This window comes from Mus caroli, chromosome 2, assembly GCF_900094665.2.
Source record: "Mus caroli chromosome 2, CAROLI_EIJ_v1.1, whole genome shotgun sequence".
NCBI classification, from domain to species: Eukaryota; Metazoa; Chordata; class Mammalia; order Rodentia; family Muridae; genus Mus; species Mus caroli.
The window spans coordinates 40,385,136-40,403,244 of record NC_034571.1 but is presented as its reverse complement, the minus strand read 5'-3'; the positions used below and the strand labels follow the sequence as shown (position 1 = coordinate 40,403,244).

General features: G+C 37.2%; 1 protein-coding gene across 14 annotated transcripts in view; it reads left to right on the top strand.

The window, feature by feature from the left end:
* The window catches only part of Gtdc1 (glycosyltransferase like domain containing 1), a 365,277-nt gene that overhangs the window by 116,423 nt on the left and 230,745 nt on the right, over positions 1-18,109 (top strand). The window contains exon 1 of one of the 14 annotated variants that reach the window (XM_029469985.1): positions 15,317-15,403. The exons of the other annotated variants lie outside the window; for them this stretch is intronic. Within the exon in view, the coding sequence (XP_029325845.1) occupies positions 15,378-15,403 (26 nt within the window). The 5' untranslated portion in view covers positions 15,317-15,377. Of the gene's footprint in view, positions 1-15,316; positions 15,404-18,109 lie in introns of those variants that run through there. 14 annotated transcript variants of the gene reach the window in all.

Here is an 18,109-nt window from a genome sequence, read left to right as displayed (position 1 = left end):
CTTTGTAGACCAGGCTGGCCTCGAACTCAGAAATCCGCCTGCCTCTGCCTCCCGAGTGCTGGGATTAAAGGCGTGCGCCACCACGCCCGGCTCTAGGAATTTCTTGTATCCAAGCCAAAGTGAAATTTAGTGGTTTGTGATTAAACAGTTTGAGATATAAGTTAATTTAGTCAGTGCCATGGAAGTAACAATGAAAATATTTTATTGCCTATAATGTTTTTAAAGTAGATAAGATGAATTGTAGACTATTTTTTACTAATTACATTGGCTCATAAGTTTGCTTTGACAGTGTTTTAAAGTACTCCATGGACCTAAATGTAGTACAACTTTAAAAAGTTCATACAATCATGACTCCTTTCTCTTTTTAAATAAAATCGTATGCTAACATACATATGCAGCCAATAATGATTCATTATTTGATATTAACTTCTCATATTTACCACCTTCCAAAAAGCTAGGCATGAAGTTTGCCTTAGAGTTCCTGCATTGTATGGTTTCCTCCATGGCCGATGAGTGAGTCAGTGTCTGATGTACTCAGAAGACAGTACAGAGAAACAGTACAGAGGTCTTCCTCAGTGACCTGGCATAGCAGGGACGCATTGATAAAAGCATATGACACAAGACACATGGAATAAGAGTCTGAGTGAGAAGGGTGGCTTAGAGACTCAAGGTCTAGTATAGCGATTCTTTTTCCCCTTTCCTCCATTTCTTCTCCATACCCTGTAGGTACTTTTGGGGTGACATTCACTTGAGTCAGACTTTCTAAAGCAGTCAGGTAATGTTTCTCTTTGATAATGCACCTTCCATTACAATAGTAGTTCTAATATGTGTGAGAGAGGATTTTATCCTTATGGTTTTTTGGCAATGTAGAATTGATAAAGGCATTGATTTGTATATAAACTGTTTGGGTGTTTCCACAACTTTGGGAAAATGGAAGGAGCTAAGAATGTGAACTTTAAAACAAAAATAATTTCTTTGACATGAACTTAAATTTAATAGAAAAGTTAGAAGATAAAATCCAGTATCCAGTATAATTGATGGTACACTTTATTTGTATAATGTGAGCTTGTGCGTGTGTGTTTACCACTTATATTACCAAGATTCCCATTAAAATGTCATAAATATTGACCTTACCATGTTACATCCTGAGTATCATTAACTTCTCAAGAGGAAATTTGACTTTTTACTCAGCTCACCTTTGGAAATACACTGTCTACACTGTTGTATAAGAGTACTGTTGCTTGTGTCAGGCGGCCAGTGCTCCTGCCGGGAAGCTTCAGCAATGTGTGAGCTATCTTCCAGTATAATGTGGAAGATGCTGTCACTTGTAGTTATGAAGAGTGTATTGGCTTGAATAGGAATGGCCCTTACACACTCATATGTGAGTGCTTGGCTCAGAGCTGGTGCTACTAGGAGGTGTGGCCTTGATGGAGGAAGTGTGTTACTGTGGGGGTGGGGCTTTGAGGTCTCCTATGCTCAACTTTGCCCAGTGTGGCACACACTGTCTCTTTCTGTTCCCTGCAGATCAAGATGTAGGACTCTCAGTTCCTTCTCTAGCTCCATATCTGCCTGGATGCTGTCATGTTTCCCATCATGATGATAGTGTACTAAACCTCTGACACTGTAAGCCAGCCCTAATTAAGTGTTTGCCATTATAAGAGTTGCCTTGGTTATGCTGCCTCTTCACAGCAATAAAACCCAAACTAAGATAAAGAGTTACTGTTTAATAACATTTCATTCTTCACACACACACACTTTTTTTAGTTATATTTTTGAAAAATAAAGGAAGCAGAGGCAAAGAATTTAGTTCTTATTTCCTATAAAATTGAATGTTTTTATATATGTAAGTAGAGAGTTGATTTAGGTGACATTTTGTTGTTTTTGTTCTTTTCTTGTGAATTTTATATTTAAATCTAGAAATAGCAGAGAGAAGAGATTACCAACAAGAAGTAGCAGTGGCACTCTGAACTGATGGCCTGACAGCACGCAGGTCTTTGCAGACACTGTGTTAGTGTTTGCATGGCCTGATAGATGAATGAATGATCTACTTGACCACTTCTTTGATTTTTCATGGAAATGCTTTCAGAAAACTATTCAGAATGCTTACATTTTATTTTCATTAAACACAGTTGGAAATAGAGTTCCTAACTGGATCAGTGAGAGGAGTTTCAGTAAATACTAATCCCTTGAAAAAAAAACTTGTGAAGGATATGGGTTTCTTTTTGACTCTTCCCTTTCGAACTTCTTTGGCTCAAAAAACGAAAAATCTGCTTTACCCTTATCACTCAGCCATTCTAGGGTTTCTCTTGTATAGTGTTATGATGATAGACCATTCAAATAACATCTAAACTTAGAGGATTCAGGCATTTATATTATATTAAAAGTTACTGTATGTTACAGAAGAAAGGAAGCACTATATTTAAATAGAAAAGCAAAAGACACATGATATGTCTTTTATTTCAGAAAAATAAGAAAACCTTTTAAGCAGCACAACATTTTGTTTGGTATTTTTATTTTACATTTTAAAATTTGTAGATTGCTGGTGGGGAATTTCCTTGTCTCGAAATTTATCTATATGGGTCAATTGAAGTCTTTTTTCTAATATGCATGTTAAAATGGAAGGAGCTATCTGAATCATTATGTCCATATTTGCAAATCTGGACATTCAGTTTCTGCTCACTAACATTTACCTATATTTCTGTCCTTGATCAGTTTGACATAGACATTTTTTCTTAGGCAGCATGACTACCGAGAATGACTACACACACACACACACACACACAGAGTCAGTTGTTTGCTCATTCACTTGAAGTACTACTATGTTTGCTAAAAATTCCTTCAGTGATTGGCATTCCTTGGAGCCTTTGATGGGTTTTGATGTTCATTACTGAATCTGCTGCCTATTTTACACACTATCTCATATAGGAGATGGGAGAAACAAGTGGCAATAGACTTGAAGTCACAGAAGATGAATTCAGAGTCTTAATTCTGCTACTAGTGTTGGTCCATTATCATTTTATAACTTTACCTTCAAATTTTCTTGTGAAGAACAAATAATCTTTCAGGGATGGTCTGGGAGCCCTCCCAGCTTGCAGAATTAGGGATTGAACCAGAAACTAGATAGGCTCCCTATTATGGACCCATATCTCAAGCCCTGTTCTTAGTCTTGAACATTTTATAGGGCTTCTTTGTTGTCCCGAAACTCAGTTCGGAGCTTAGGAAGGTCTTCAGCTTAAGGATTAGTGTCCTGTGCCAGCCTGCCCTGCAGTTATAAAGCTGAGAGTAAAATATAGTAAAAGTTGAACACTTTGAGGTGGAGCTTATATTGCTCTTTTAAGTGATCCATTTAAAAAGTTTTAAAAAAACAATGTATATAATTTAATCTCTATCTTTTCTTTCTTTCTTTCTTTCTTTCTTTCTTTCTTTCTTTCTTTCTTTCTCTCTTCCTGTCTCTTTCTTTCTTTCTTTCTTTCTTTCTTTCTTTCTNCTTTCTTTCTTTCTTTCTTTCTTTCTTTCTTTCTTTCTTTGTTTCTTTCACTGGATATTTTCTTTATTTACATTTCAAATGTTTTCTCCTTTCCAGGTCTCCCCTTCAGAAGCCCCCTATCCCATCTCCCCTTCCCCTGCTTCTATGAGGGTACTCCCCCACCCACCCACCTTCCCAGTCCTGTCTTTCTCCCTGGCATTCCCATACACTGGGGCATTGAACACCCTCAGGCGTAAGGGCCTTTCCTCCCACTGATGTCCAACAAGGCCATCCTCTGCCATATATGTGGCCAGTGCCATGGGTCCCTCCAAGAGTACTCTTTGGTTGGTGGCCCAGTTCCTGGGAGCTCCAGGGGGTCTGGCTAGTTGATACTGTTGCTCCCTCCATGGGTCTGCAAACCTCCTCAGATCCTTCAGTCCCTTCTCCAACTTCTCCATTGGGACTCCCACGCTCAGTCTAATGGTTGGCTGTGAGCATCCGCCTCTCTATTTGACAGGCTCTGGCAGATCCTCTCAGGAGACAGCCCTATCAGGCTTGAACAAAATACTCACAGGAGGAAATACGGAGACAAAGTGTAGAACAGAGACTGAAGGAAAGGCCATACAGAGACTGACCCACCTGGTGATCCATCCCATATACAATTTCTGTCTTTTCAATTACCAATTTTCAAATATGAATAAGAGAGGTTTCATAGAATGAATACCTTAGGAAAAAGATGGTGTTTAAGGAGTGCTTGTCCCAACAGTGCATTTCTTCCACTGCAGGTAGGTGAAATTCGTCATATTTGAAGTAAATGAAATAATAGAAAGAATGTTATTTGTAGATCCATGTTTTTCTTTAATTTATTGCAGTTGTGGTGCCCAGCTTTGAATTTTAGCTAAGTTGAACTAGTTAACTCTGTACTTTTATTAGTGATAGTTAAAGCAGTGGCAACTGTATGTAGAGAGAGAATTAAGAGTATTTCACTCTGTGCTGAAGAGAGGATTAGTGGTTAAAAGCACTGAGATCATGAGTCCAATTCCCAGCAACCACATGATGGCTTACATCCATCTTTAATGGGATCCAGTGTCTGAAGATAGCTATAGTCTGAAGCTATAGTTTACTCATATACACAAGATAATTAATAAATCTTTTTAAAAAAAGAATATCTTACTCTTATTTTTTGCAAACAGTTGTGCCATATCATATATTTTATAATATTCTGATTGATACTTGATATGAATATATGAAAGATGTTAGTTTAATTGTATAACAAAAGAAAATCTGTGTACTTATATCATGGATTCAAAGGTTTGATAGTATTTATTGTCTTTTTAGAGAAAAACAACAATTTAGAATGCAGAACAATAACCAACTTTATTTTTTATTATTATTAATCTTTCCATTTGTTATTTCTCAAATGATATCCCACTTCCTGGTTACCCCCTCCAGCAACCTCCCATCCCACATCTGACATCACTGTGTAGTACTCCATTGTGTATATATACCACATTTTCTGTATCCATTCTTTTGAGGGACATCTGGGTTATTTCCAGCTTCTGACTATTATAAATAAGGTTACTATGAACATTGTGGAGCATGTGTCCTTGTTATATGATGGAGTGTCTTTTGGAGTATCTTATATGCCCAGGAGTGGTATAGCTAGGTCTTCAGGTAGAACTATTCCAAATTTTCTTAGGAATCTCCAGACTGATTTCCAAAGTGGTTTTACTAGCTTGCAGTCCCACCAGCAATGCCTCCAGTTTTCCTCTTTCTCCACATCCTCATTTGCTGTCACCTGAGTTTTTGATCTTAGTCATTCTGACTGGTATGACATGGGATCTCAGGGTTGTTTTGATTTGCATTTCCCTGATGACTAAGAATGTTGAACATTTCATTAGGTGCTTCTCAGCCATTTGGTATTCCACAGTTGAGAATTCTCTATTTAGCTCTGTACTCCACTTAAAGCTTTGGTGTTCTGTTCAGGAATTTTTCTCCTGTGCCCATGTGTTCAAGGCTCTTCCCCACTTTCTCGTCTATGATTTCAGTGTATCTGGTTTTATGTGGAGGTCCTTGATCTACTTGGACTTAAGCTTTGTACAAGGAGATAGGTATGGATCAATTTGCATTGTTCTACATGCATACTGTCATTTGAACCAACACCATTTGTTGAAAATGCTGTCGTTTTTCCCCTTAGCTTCTTTGTCAAAGATGAAGTAACCATAGGTATGTGGGTTCATTTCTTGGTCTTCAATTCTATTCCATTGATCTACCTGCCTGCCACTGTACCGATACCATGCAGGTTTTATCACAATTGCTCTGTAGTACTGCTTGAGGTCACGGATGGTGATTCCCCCAGATGTTTTTTTTGTTTGTTTGTTTGCTTGTTTGTTTTTTTACTGTTGAGAATAGATTTTGCTATTCCTAGTTTTTTTTTTTTTTATTATTCCATATGGATTTGAGAATTGCTCTTTGTAACTCGAGGAAGAATTGAGTTGGACTTTTGATTGGGATTGCATTGAATCTGTAGATTGTTTTTGATATGATGGCCATTTTTACTATATTAATCCTGCCAACCCACGAACATGGGAGATCTTTCCATCTTCTGAGGTTTTCTTTGTTTTCTTTCTTCAGGAAATTGAAGTTCTTGTTATACAGATCTTTTACTTGCTTGGTCAGAGTCACATCCAGATATTTTATATCATTTGTGAATATTGTGAAGGGAGTTGTTTCCCTAATGTCATTCTCCTCCTTTTTATCCTTTGAATAGAGGAAGATTTGTTTGAGTTAATTTTATATCCAGCCACTTTGCTGAAGTTGTTTATCAGCTGTAGGAGTTCTTTGGTAAAAATTTTGGGGTCGTTTATGTATTCTATCATATCATCTGCAAATAGTGATATCTTGTCTTCCTCCCTTCCAATTTGTACCCCCTTTGATCTCTTGTTGTCTAATTACTCTGGCTTGAACTTTAAGTACTACATTGAATAGGGAGAGAGTGGGCAGCCTTTTCTTCTCCCTCATTTTAATGGAATTGCTTTGTGTTTCTCCCCATTTAGTTTGATGTTGGTTATTGGTTTGTTGTATATTGCTTTTATTATATTAAGGTATGCACTTTGAATTCCTTATCTCTCCAATCCTTATTGTGTAAGGTTCATGTGTGTTTTGATCTTTAGTAACACTTCTTTTACAAATATGGGTGCCCTTGCATTTGGTGCATAGATGTTCAGGATTGAGAGTTCATCTTGGTGGATTTTTCCTTTAATAAGTATGTAGTGTCCTTCCCCATCTTTTTTGATAACTTTTGAGTGAAATCTATTTTAGTGGGTATTTGAATGGCTACTCCAGCTTGTTTCTTGGGACCATTTACTTGGAAAAATTTTTCCCATCCTTTTACTTTGAGGGAATGTCTGTGTTTGACTCTGAGTTGTGTTTCCTGCTTGCAGCAGAATAGTGGGTCCTGTTTACATATTAGTATGTTAGCCTATGTCTTTATGGGGAATTGAGTCCGTTGGTGTTGAGAGATATCAGGGACCAGTGGTAGTTGCTTCCTGTTATTTTGGTTGTCAGAGTTTTAATTATGTTTGTGTGTTTCTCTTCTTTTCAGTTTGTTGTGAAAGCATTAACATTTTGCTTTTTTGGGGGGTGTATTTTCCCTCCTTGTATTGGACTTTTCCTTCTTATTATTCTCTGTAGGGCTGGATTAGTAGAAAGATATTGTTTAAATTTGGTTTATCTTGTAATACTTTGGTTTCTCCATCTATGATAATTAGGAGTTTTGCTGAGTATTATAGTTTGGGTTGCCATTTTTTTGTTTCCTTAGGGTTTGTATGATATCTGCCCAAGATCTTTTGGTTTTTATATACTCTGTTGAGAAGTCTGGTGTAATTCTGAAAGGTCTGCCTCTATATGTTACTTTATCTTTTCCCCTTCTTTCAGTATTCTTTCTTTGTTCTGTGCATTTGGTGTTTTAATTATATGATGAGAGAAATCTCTTTTCTGGTTTCATCTGTTTGGTGTTCTGTATGCTTCTAGTATGTTTATGGGCATTTCTTTAGGTTAGGAAAGTTTTCTTCTATAATTTTGTTGAAGCCGTTTGCTGGCCCTTTGAGTTGGGAATCTTCACTCTTTTTTATACCTATTATTCTCAGGTTTGGTCTTTCATTGTGTCCTGGGTTTTTTGAATGTTTTGTGATAGGAGCTTTTTGCTTGTTGTATTTTCCTTGACTGTTGTGTCAATGTCTTCTCTTTTATCTTCTGCGGCTGAGATTCTCAATTCTAACTCCTATATTCTGTTGGTGATGCTTGCATCTGTGACTCCTGGTTTTTTTCCCTAGGTTTTCTTTCTCCAAGGCTGTCTCTCTTTGAGTTTTCTTTAATGATTCTACTTCCAGTTTTAGATCCTGGATGGTTTTGTTCAACTCCTTCACCTGTTTGATTGCATTCTCCTGTATTTCTTTAAGGGATTTATGCATTTCTTCTTTAAGGATTTCTACTTGTTTACTTGTGTTCTGCTGTATTTCTTTAAGGGAGTTCTTTATGTCATTCTTAAAGTTCTCTATCATCTTCATGATATGAATGTGTATATATGAATATTGTTTTATGGGTGTGTTGGGGTATCCAGATTTTGCTGTGGTGGGAGAATTGGCTTCAGATGTTGCCAAGTCAAATTGGTTTCTGTTGCTTATGTTCTTAAGCTTGCCTCTTGCCATCTGGTTATCTCTGGTGTTATCTGGCCTCTCTGACTCTCTGTGGAGCCTGTTGTTCCTGTGAGCCTGTTTATCTTGCTATCCTGTGATCCTGGGGAGTAGAGCTTTAAATGAGCTATGTGGGCTATGTGGGATCCAGTCCTGCACTTGGGCTTTGCTCCTGGCAGGCACAGGTGGGAACTGGAAGGTGCACTGGTCTCTGACTGGGTGGGAATCTGCTTCCCTGGGTGATATGATATGATATGCTGGGTCTTGGGGCGGGGTTTAAGGTCTCACCTGTGAAGCTGGATCCCTCTGAATACCTGTGGAGTTGAGCTGCAACTGTGGTGTGTGCTGTGTGGGATCGGATCCAGCACTGGGTCTCTGCTCCTGATCTGCACAGGTGGGATCGGTAAGGCGAGCAGGCAATAACCAACTTTGTAATATACAATAGATATTTTCATTTTTAAAACTCAGGAAAATAATCATGTGAGTATTTGAACATGAAGAAATTTCTAACAATTTTAAAGAAGAGCAATAACTAAATATCCTAATTACCAAAAAGGTTAGAATATTGAGTTAAATTTTCTAATGTATCTAGTTGAAACGAATACACATTTTGTTAAACACAATGTGAGTTATGTTTTTGTTACCAAGAGAATTTGTAAATAGAATATTAATTAGGAATCTCCTGTGCTTTGTGTCATGTTCTATACTCTTGGTACAGATTACTTAGATTGAATGTTTCACCTTACCTTGAAATTAATAATTTTCAAATTCATTTCTAATTCACAAGTTTTTGGATATACATAGCATAGTGTTACATTTTCCTCACTTCATACATTACAGAAAACACAAGCTAATATGCATATCTATCATTTCACCAATTCTTTATTTTTTTAAGGTAAGCATGTTAACAATCAGCTTTCCTCCTTGGTTTAAACAGTGATTTATTGTTAAATTTCAGTACCATGCAGTGCAATAAATATCTAATAGTTTGTATTCTGTCTAATTGAAACTATATCTGGTCATGTGCATATCTGTCTCTGTCTTTCTGTATCTCTCCCTCCCCCATTCCTCCCCCATTTCTCCCTGCTTCCCCTCTCCCTTCCCTCCCTTCTTCTCCCCCTCCCTCCCTTTCTATCTCTGTTTACATGCCTGTGTTTGGATACTTTGGTAAAATTTAAATAAACTTCCAATCTTGTTCCATCTTAAATCTTAGTAGCTTCTTCTTGTCCTAGTTTATACTGAATCCTCTGCTTTCTGATTTTAGTTCTACACATTGTATTATGGATCTCTCAAAGTCTCCAAATCTAAAAAATAAGATATAATATTAATGCAATTGTTACTTGTATAAAACCCAAGTAATTTCATACATTCCTGAAATATATCAAAGTTTAAAATGCTATGTTTGCTAGAAAGTTCTGAGTAAATAATGTGACTCTCTTGTACAAAAGGGCCCATGTGTCATATATTCAGTGGTTGCTCTGTGCAAGTGTTTTCCTTCCAGAGAGGAATGGCTAGTTGCTATTGATGTGTGGCTCACTGAGTATATTTAGTGCTGTACACAACTCTTAGTATGTCCGATCTAAAGCCTCACTGCATTGTGTGCACGACCCACATCTAGTGCAGCAGTGCAAGTCCTGCTCATGACATTTTATCATTGTAAGTTCAAGATTTCAAGTATAAATATAACTCAGCAATTCTATTGCTTTGTTTCATTTCCTGGGTATTTTCTTTCCTATTGTTTTGTAACCTTTAAGGCGATATTTATAGAAATGCAAAACATTCTTGCTACACAAAAACTTATCAAATGGGCTCCATAACTTTCTTATTAAAGGAAGTTCTAATCAGAATGATTTTTACTACTGATTTTCACAGTAAATCAGAGCACAGGGATACTGTCTTATTTATATTTATGTTTTTACTGAGTGATTTAAATATTCCAATGAAATTTGATTTTGGAGTATTTGGTTATGCTTTGACCCCTAGTTGGGTGTTGTTATAAAGCCATTAATTTTATCTAAGTTATTTATTGCATGGAAGATTACACTGATTGGAAGTCACATGGCTTATTTCCAATGAATCAATGAGTAGTTACTGGTTAAGTCTGAGGTTTGTTTCTTCATTCAAAAGCATAACTTTTCAGTATCATAAATGTTTTAATATTAATAGTATTGGCTTTTGCCCATCTTTTTTGGCTTTACTAAGAGTACCGGGAATTTTTTTTAATAAGCTTATTTGACAAACCATCTCTAATATGGTTATGTAAATTATTATTAACCCAAAGACCCATATTAAGAGAGCTTATTCTGTCAAAAAAGTGGAGACTAGAAGTCCAAAATCATGTGTTTGTTGGACAAAACTCTTTTCCAAGGCTCTAGGATAGAATTCTTTCCTGCCTCTTAGAGCTTCTCCAGTTCTTGGGAGTCATCAGGTTGTAGCTACATTACTTCAGTCTCTATGTCTGTTGTCAGGTGCCTTGTATTTAGTTTATTACCACAGCAACAAAAGCTGACTGCATGCTAATCTAATTGATAAGTGTCTTCTGAGAGGTAGGGAAAAATGTTAACCATTTGCCCATTAGTATAAAATCTTAACCTGTGATAGCACTCTATTTTTAATAGTATTCTTAACTATCAGTGTCTTACATTAAGATGAAATGACAGCAGCTTAAAATTGTAAAATTCTAATCAAGCTGCTCTCATTTCACAGTTGAAGAGAGTGAGGTCAAATTGTTGAAAGCTTGAGGAGATTGTGTGGGTCCTCTTTGTTTAGAATTGAAATCTGTAAAATGAATTTAATGTTAGCAAATTTAACATTATTTAGGATCTATTAGGAAAAATCAGTGACGGACTTCAAAGAAATACTGGAAGAATTTTTAATTATTTCAGGACAAATGTAAGGAGTGATCAGTTTTTCAGTAATACCCTCTTGTCCTGAATGCAGGTGGAAAGGAACAGCTCAGATATCAAGGGGGAACAGATGCAATCAAGCAGTGGCATGGCTAGAATTTGTTAATGACAGTTTGAAGAGTAATATCTCAATCGAAATCAAATATAAGGTAAACTCTTACAAATCTATGAAATAGTTTGCCAAATCAGTTCACCCCATTGCTTCTTCCTCTAGATGCAGTTTTAGCTTTGTTTTTCAAGAAGTGCAGTTGCTTTATAATTATAGTCTCTAAAAACCTTAACTTGTAGCTACTCAGTGCCTAATTTCTCTATTTTCCTTATTAAGTGTATTGTATCTGGAGGCTTTCAAATCTCAAAATGATATTCATGCCTCAGATTTCCTCTACGTGGATTAAGGTTGTATGTTTCTAGTTAAATCACTTATGATTTCCAAAAGACAACTTGATCAACAAGGTAATTCAGTATTTCTATTAGCTATGGTGGTCCTCTGTTTTCTTTCTTTCTAATTAACTAATGAATTTCTTCTTTTTTATTAATAATTTTATTCATTTATATTTCAAACGATATCCCCCTTCCCGGTTTCCCCTCCACAATCTCCCCATCCCATGTCCCCTCCCCTTTGCTTCTCCACCCACTTACCCACTCCCACCTCACTGGTTCAGCATCCTACGCTGGGGCATCAAGCCTCCACAGGACCAAGAGCCTTACTGCCCATCTCCCAGTCACCCCTCCCACAATCCTTCTCCCATACCCACCTCCCATTCTCCTATGAGCTGTTGGGACCCCCTTGGGTATCCCCACACCTCAGCATTCCAAGTCTCTCTGAGACTAGGTGCTTCCTCTCCCACTGAGGCCAGACAAGTCAGCCCACCTAGAAGAACATATCCCACATACAGGCATCAGCTTTTGGGATAGTCCCTGGGATAACTTTTTGGGATAGTTCCATCATTTGGGACCCACATGGAGACAAAGCTGCACATCTGTTATATATGTGCAGGGAGGCCTAGATCCATCTATGCTGTGTATGTTTTTTGATTTGTAGTTTAGTCTCAGAGCATCCCAAGAGTCCAGGTTAGTTGATTCTGTTGGTCTTCCAGTGGAGGGCCTTACCCATTAGAGGCTGCAATCCTTCCTTTTATTCTCCCATAATAGTCTCCAAGCTCCATTCACTGTTTGTCTATGGGTATCTGTATCTGAGTCAGCTGCTGGGTGGAGCTTATCATAGGACAGCCATGTTAGACTCCTGTCTATAAGCATGACAGAGTATCATTAATAATGCCAGGGATTGGTGTTTGCCCATGGAATGGGTCTCAAATTGGGTCAGTTATTGTTTGGCCATTCCCTCAGTCTCTGTTCCATCCCTAATCCCTGCATTTCTTGTAAACAGAATAAGTTTTGAGTTAAGACTTATGTGGGTGAGTTGGCGTTCCTAAAGCTTTCACCAGTGTTCCTGCCTGGCCACAGGAGGCAGCCTCTCTAGGCTCCATTTTTCCATTGCTGTGAGTCATAGCTAAGGGCACCCATATTGATTCTTGGAAGCTTCCCCTATTCCAGGTCTATGTCTCTTCGTGGAGATACCCACTACCCCCCACCAGTCAGTTGCAGATTTCCATTCATTTTCATGACCATCTGGTTATCTCCCCACTTCTCCTCCCCACACCGGACCTCTGAACCTTCCCCACTCCTGTCCCTACCTTCATCTGCCTTTCGTGACCACCAATTTCACCTTCAAAGTGAGGCTCATGAATCCTACATTGTGTCCTTCTTCCTGTCCAGCCTCCTTAGGTCTATGAAGTATAGCATAGGCATCATGTATTATATGACTATATCCACTTTGGGACTGTGTTATTTCATGCAATATGATATAGTCTCAAGATCCATCCATAGTTTAGCAAGTGTCTTTGTGGTATGTGGAACATCTTTTGGGTATATACCCATGAGTGGTATAACTTGGTCTTTAGGTAAAACTATTCCTAGTTATCTGAGAAATAGCCAACTTGATTTCTAAAGAATTGTACAAGTTTGCAGTCCCACTAGCAATGAAGTGTTAGTCCCTGATGAATGAATGAATAAATGAATGGGGTCCCCTTATTCCCGATCCTTGCCAGCATGTGCTATCTTTTGAGTTTTTGATCTTAGCCATTCTGATGGGATTTTTTGATTTGTATTTCATGATGACGAAGGACTTTGAACATTTCTATAAGTGCTTCTTGGCCTTTCTAGATTTATCTGATGAGAATTCTGTTTAGCTCTGTGCCCAATTTTTAAATTGGGTTATTTGGGTTGTTGGTGTTTAACATGAGTTCTTTTTAAAATTTTAGATACTAGGGCTCTTTCAGATGCAAGGATGGTGAAGATCCTTTCCCCAGTATGTATGCTACCATTTTGTTGAATTGACAGTGTCCTTTGCTTTACAGAAGCTTTCCAGTTTCATGAGGTCCTATTTGTTAATTGTTCATCTTAGAGCCTGAACCATTGGTGTTCTATCCAGGAAATTGTCTCATGTACCATTGCATCCAAGGCTACCTACTCTCTCGCTGTCTATTCAACATAACACTTGAATCTCTAGCCAGGCCCATAAGAAAACTAATTAGATCAATGGGATACAAATTCGAAAGGAAGTCAAAGTTTCAATATTTGTGGATGATATGATAGTATACATAAGCAACCACAAAAATTCTACCAGAGAACTCCTACAGTTGGTAAACACCTTCAGCTAAGTGACTGGATACAAATTAACTCAACGGAATCGGTAGCCCTCCCTTATGCAAATGATATACTGGCCAAGAAAGAAATTGGGGAAACAACACCCTTTACAATAGCTATGAATAATATAAAATATCATGGTGTAACTCTACTAAGCAAGTGAACCATCTTTATGACGAGAACTTAAACTTGATTTTCAAGTCCCTAAAGAAAGAAATTGAAGAAGATAACAGAAGATGGAAAGTTTTCCCATGCTCATGGATAGATAGTAAAGGCCATCTATAAATGCAATACAATCCCCATCCAAATTTCAACGTAATGTTTTATAGACCTTGAAAGAGCAATTCTCAACTTCATGTGGAAAAAATAATAAATCCAGGATAGCCAAAACAATCCTGAATAATAAAAGAACCTAGGGAAGATTCTCTGACCTCAGGTTACAGAAAAATAGTGATAAAAAGTGCATTGTGTTGGTACAGAAACAGGCTGGTTGATCAATGGAATCGAATCTAAGACTGAGAAATAATCCCACACACCTAAGGACACTTGATTTTTGATAAAGAAGCCAAAACCATACAACTGGAAAAAGAAAACATCCTCAACAAACGGTGCTGGACTAACTGTATGCCAAGAATGAAAATAGATCCATATTTATCACCCTGCACAAAACTCAAGTCCAAGTGGATCAAGGACCATACTCTAAAACTCATAGAAGAGAAAGTGGGAAATACCCTTGAACACAGTCTGTTTTCTAGGCTTGTCATGGCTTCAGCTACTTGGTAGCTTTTCTAGCTTCTAGTAAACCAATGTCTCAAAGCATCTGAAAACCACTGAGAAATTTCAACACTGACTTTTACCCATTGCTTTGGTACTGTTCTGGCAAACACAGATAGTCTGTGTGCCATTTGAGCAAATCGATCAATTTGTATGCTATTTTCTACAACTAACTCTGTACATCTGTATCCTGATCTTATGATACATATGATAAATGATCAGTTTGTAAATTTTTGTCCTAACACTAAAACTAAAAGCAAAACAAAAATCAAGTAAGGCAACCTTCCCTTTTTGTGCTTTAGTTTACATAGATCTTTCCTTGGCTTGGAGAGAAAAATGGCTGACTACCAGGAAGTCTGAAATTATCTCTTCCTATTTGCATCAAGAAAATAGCCAATTTTATTTTTAAAAATTGTTTTATTATCAGACCTAGATTTATTTTCTAAATACTAAAACATCTCAGTAGATACAAAAAATGTAGTTGATGCGTTTTTATCTTATCATTTATTTATAAGGTAATATATTATATACAGTATTTAAGTAATAGGAACAAATATTTTAATTCTGAAAGAATAATCTTCAAATTTCTTATTGATGGATATCATCCATATTTATTAAGCAGTAGCCAAACACAATACATATTTGCTAGTATGCATGGCTATTTGTGCATCTGTAACAATATAATTAAACTACTGTCTTCCCACTCTTGTACGCTGTAATGTATCTAAATTGTATAACTAAAATTGAGCTATTTGTTTATTTTTGTGTGTATGTCTGTGAGTGCAGGCACATGTGTGTCACAGTGAACATACACATGTCAGAGGACAACTGATGAAGGCTGATCAGGATAGTGATCTGTGAGTATAGCAGCATGGTGGCTGGAGCCATTTTATTATTATGTGCCTTTAGCAGAAGAGTTGTAGTTGATTTTTTTTCCCCTTAGTCCATGGCCTATCTATTCTCAAGTTCTTGGCCACCCAAGTAGTAAAAGTTTCAGACGTTAGCTCTTGGAACTGTGTTCTCTCTGATTTCCAAACAGCTTTACTATTAGAATACATTTAGTAAGATGTGGACATAGGAGGTTATCTACACTAGTTCAAAAGTAACTTCTGTCTAAACTATCTTTCTAGTGTGCCCGATGGAAAAGTCACGAGAACCACCAATTATACTTTATTAGGGGATCCACATCTGTTTGCTTTTAAAACGACCACTGAGTGTTGGACAGACCCCCCCCCCCCCGTCAGTGACTGTGAAATAGTACGAAAACAGATTACTTGTATTCTTACGTACTCTTAGTAATGCTATTAGTTAGCAATTAGATTTGTTGTAATTATTAAGGTTTCTGAATCTTCGTTTTCTTGTCACTTAAAATGGGATGGGGTTAATATTCTCTTCACTTTTGGTGTTACTGTGAAGATGAACTAACTCAAATGAGATAAAGTATCCAAGAATCCTAGCAGAGCAGCACACTGTTGTCTCGTAAGTGCTCCAATTTCACACCTCTTTCCTCTCCCCACAACCTTATTCCCTCTTTTTACATCCCCTTCTACCAGTGGGGACAGCATGGGTATGCTCATACAGCTGGTGCACAGGTGTGCAGTGCCACTCTCTGCTTAGTAGTTCTGTACTGTCCAGTACCACACAGTTTCTCACAGATTATATCACTCTAGTTTCAAATGAACATTCAAGAGGTAAGGAAAAGTGATACTGCTAAGGAGGAGCTTTTCAGTCAAGTGTCTTATGCAGTAATCCAAGGGGATAGTTTCTCATTCTTAGATGCACACAGTAGCTTTCTCCATTAAAAATGTCCTTTATGTGGATGAGTATTGTGTGCATGTATGTTCACCATGTGAGTGCTTGGAACAGTGCTTCAAACAGTTGGTTTGAAATGCCGTGTATACTAGGACTTAAACCTAGGCCCTCTGAGAGAACGACAAGTACTCTAACTAACCACTGTGTTATACATCCTTCCCCAGCTATCCATGATACATAAACATAGAGCTTCCACAGTTTCTCAGCATCCTAGCGTAAGTACTTGTGGTGAGGGAGCAAGTGCTTTATTGAAGTTCCTGGAGCATTCCAGCTTGTATGCAAATGAAATAATATATTCAAAAGGCTTTGCAAAATAATTTAAAGCCATAAGCAAACATAAAGTTGAATATTTTTTAATTATTTAGATACAGTTTCATAATAATTATAGTTTCTTTGATGATAACTAGAAACTAGAAAATAGTCACTTCCATAAAAGGAAGTAAAACCTTTCTGAACCATTTATTTTGCTTTAGTTGTTGTGTTAGTTTCATTCAAAAAAAGCCTTTAACAGAAAATTCTTTGCTTCTCCTGAGGACTTTGTTGAAGAATTCCTAAGTGTATTATCTCACCTTAGTTTTTGTTAGAGGAATTTATTTTATTAACACATGATGAATATGACAGTCTAGCTATTATATTACTATAGCACAGCGTGAGATAATGTTTCTTTTTAAAAGCCGTCTAAATGTAGTCTTTCCAATAATTGTTAACAATCTTATGAAATTCTGTTAGAAATACATGGATTTTGTGCCATACCTGGATGTGAGGAGAGAAATGTTGGCTTATGTAAGAATTCTGTATATTGTATGTTCAGCTTAATCCACCTCCTTCACATCCTCCAATGTAAAGTACTTGCACAGGTGTTATTAATAAAAAGTAATAATAAAAACTCTTCTATTTTAAATAAGGATGCTATTCTCCCAGCTTTGAAGCTTGCACATACTCTCTAACTTATCCCAGCTTTTGCTCATCTGGTCTTTAAATGGCTCCTTTCATGTGGTTGGCCCACGAGCCGTGCGTACTGCCGTTCAATCACGCCACTGTACATTGCCATCATGAGGGTGGTTTGCATGATTTGCATTTCCTGTGCTGTTTGAGCTTCAATGAGCTCCAAGCACCACGTAGAAGAAACCACTGCCAAATAATGCAATGATTTTAGTCAAACCAGATGAGCTTGTACTGAAGTCAGGCTACCAAGTCAATTGGGGGTTGGGAGGTGTTGTCAGGATATCCTGTTTAAAAAGTGTAGTTCAAGATGTCCACACATGCAAGATGTAAGTTCTTGAACAAGTTTGGTCCTGCAGTGGAAGCGAGTTACTTTTGGGATATGAAACTGAGGATTTGACTTAACTATGTGTACAGTATTCTTAGAAAATCCAGTTTTAAATTTTAGTTCTAAATGCTGGCAATGTAAATTTTTTTTATTGTGACAATAATAGATTTTAGTGATATTAATTTCCCAACTATAAATTATGAAATTATTTGTAATTGAATTATACACATTGATAACTTGTCCCCTTGTCCTTCAACAGAAGACCACTTACATTGTATTAAAACATGATCAATAAAAGCTGACCAAAAGTAGTACAAAATGGCATAGTAATGGGCCTATGAAAAGCTCCTAATGTGGGGAAGAAAAAGAAAACATTCGTCAGTACTAGTCTTCATGAAAAACATAGACAGATGGGAAGGCAGACCTATATGATGCCATAAATAGACGAATATTCATCTTGTAAGGATTTCAAACAAATGTT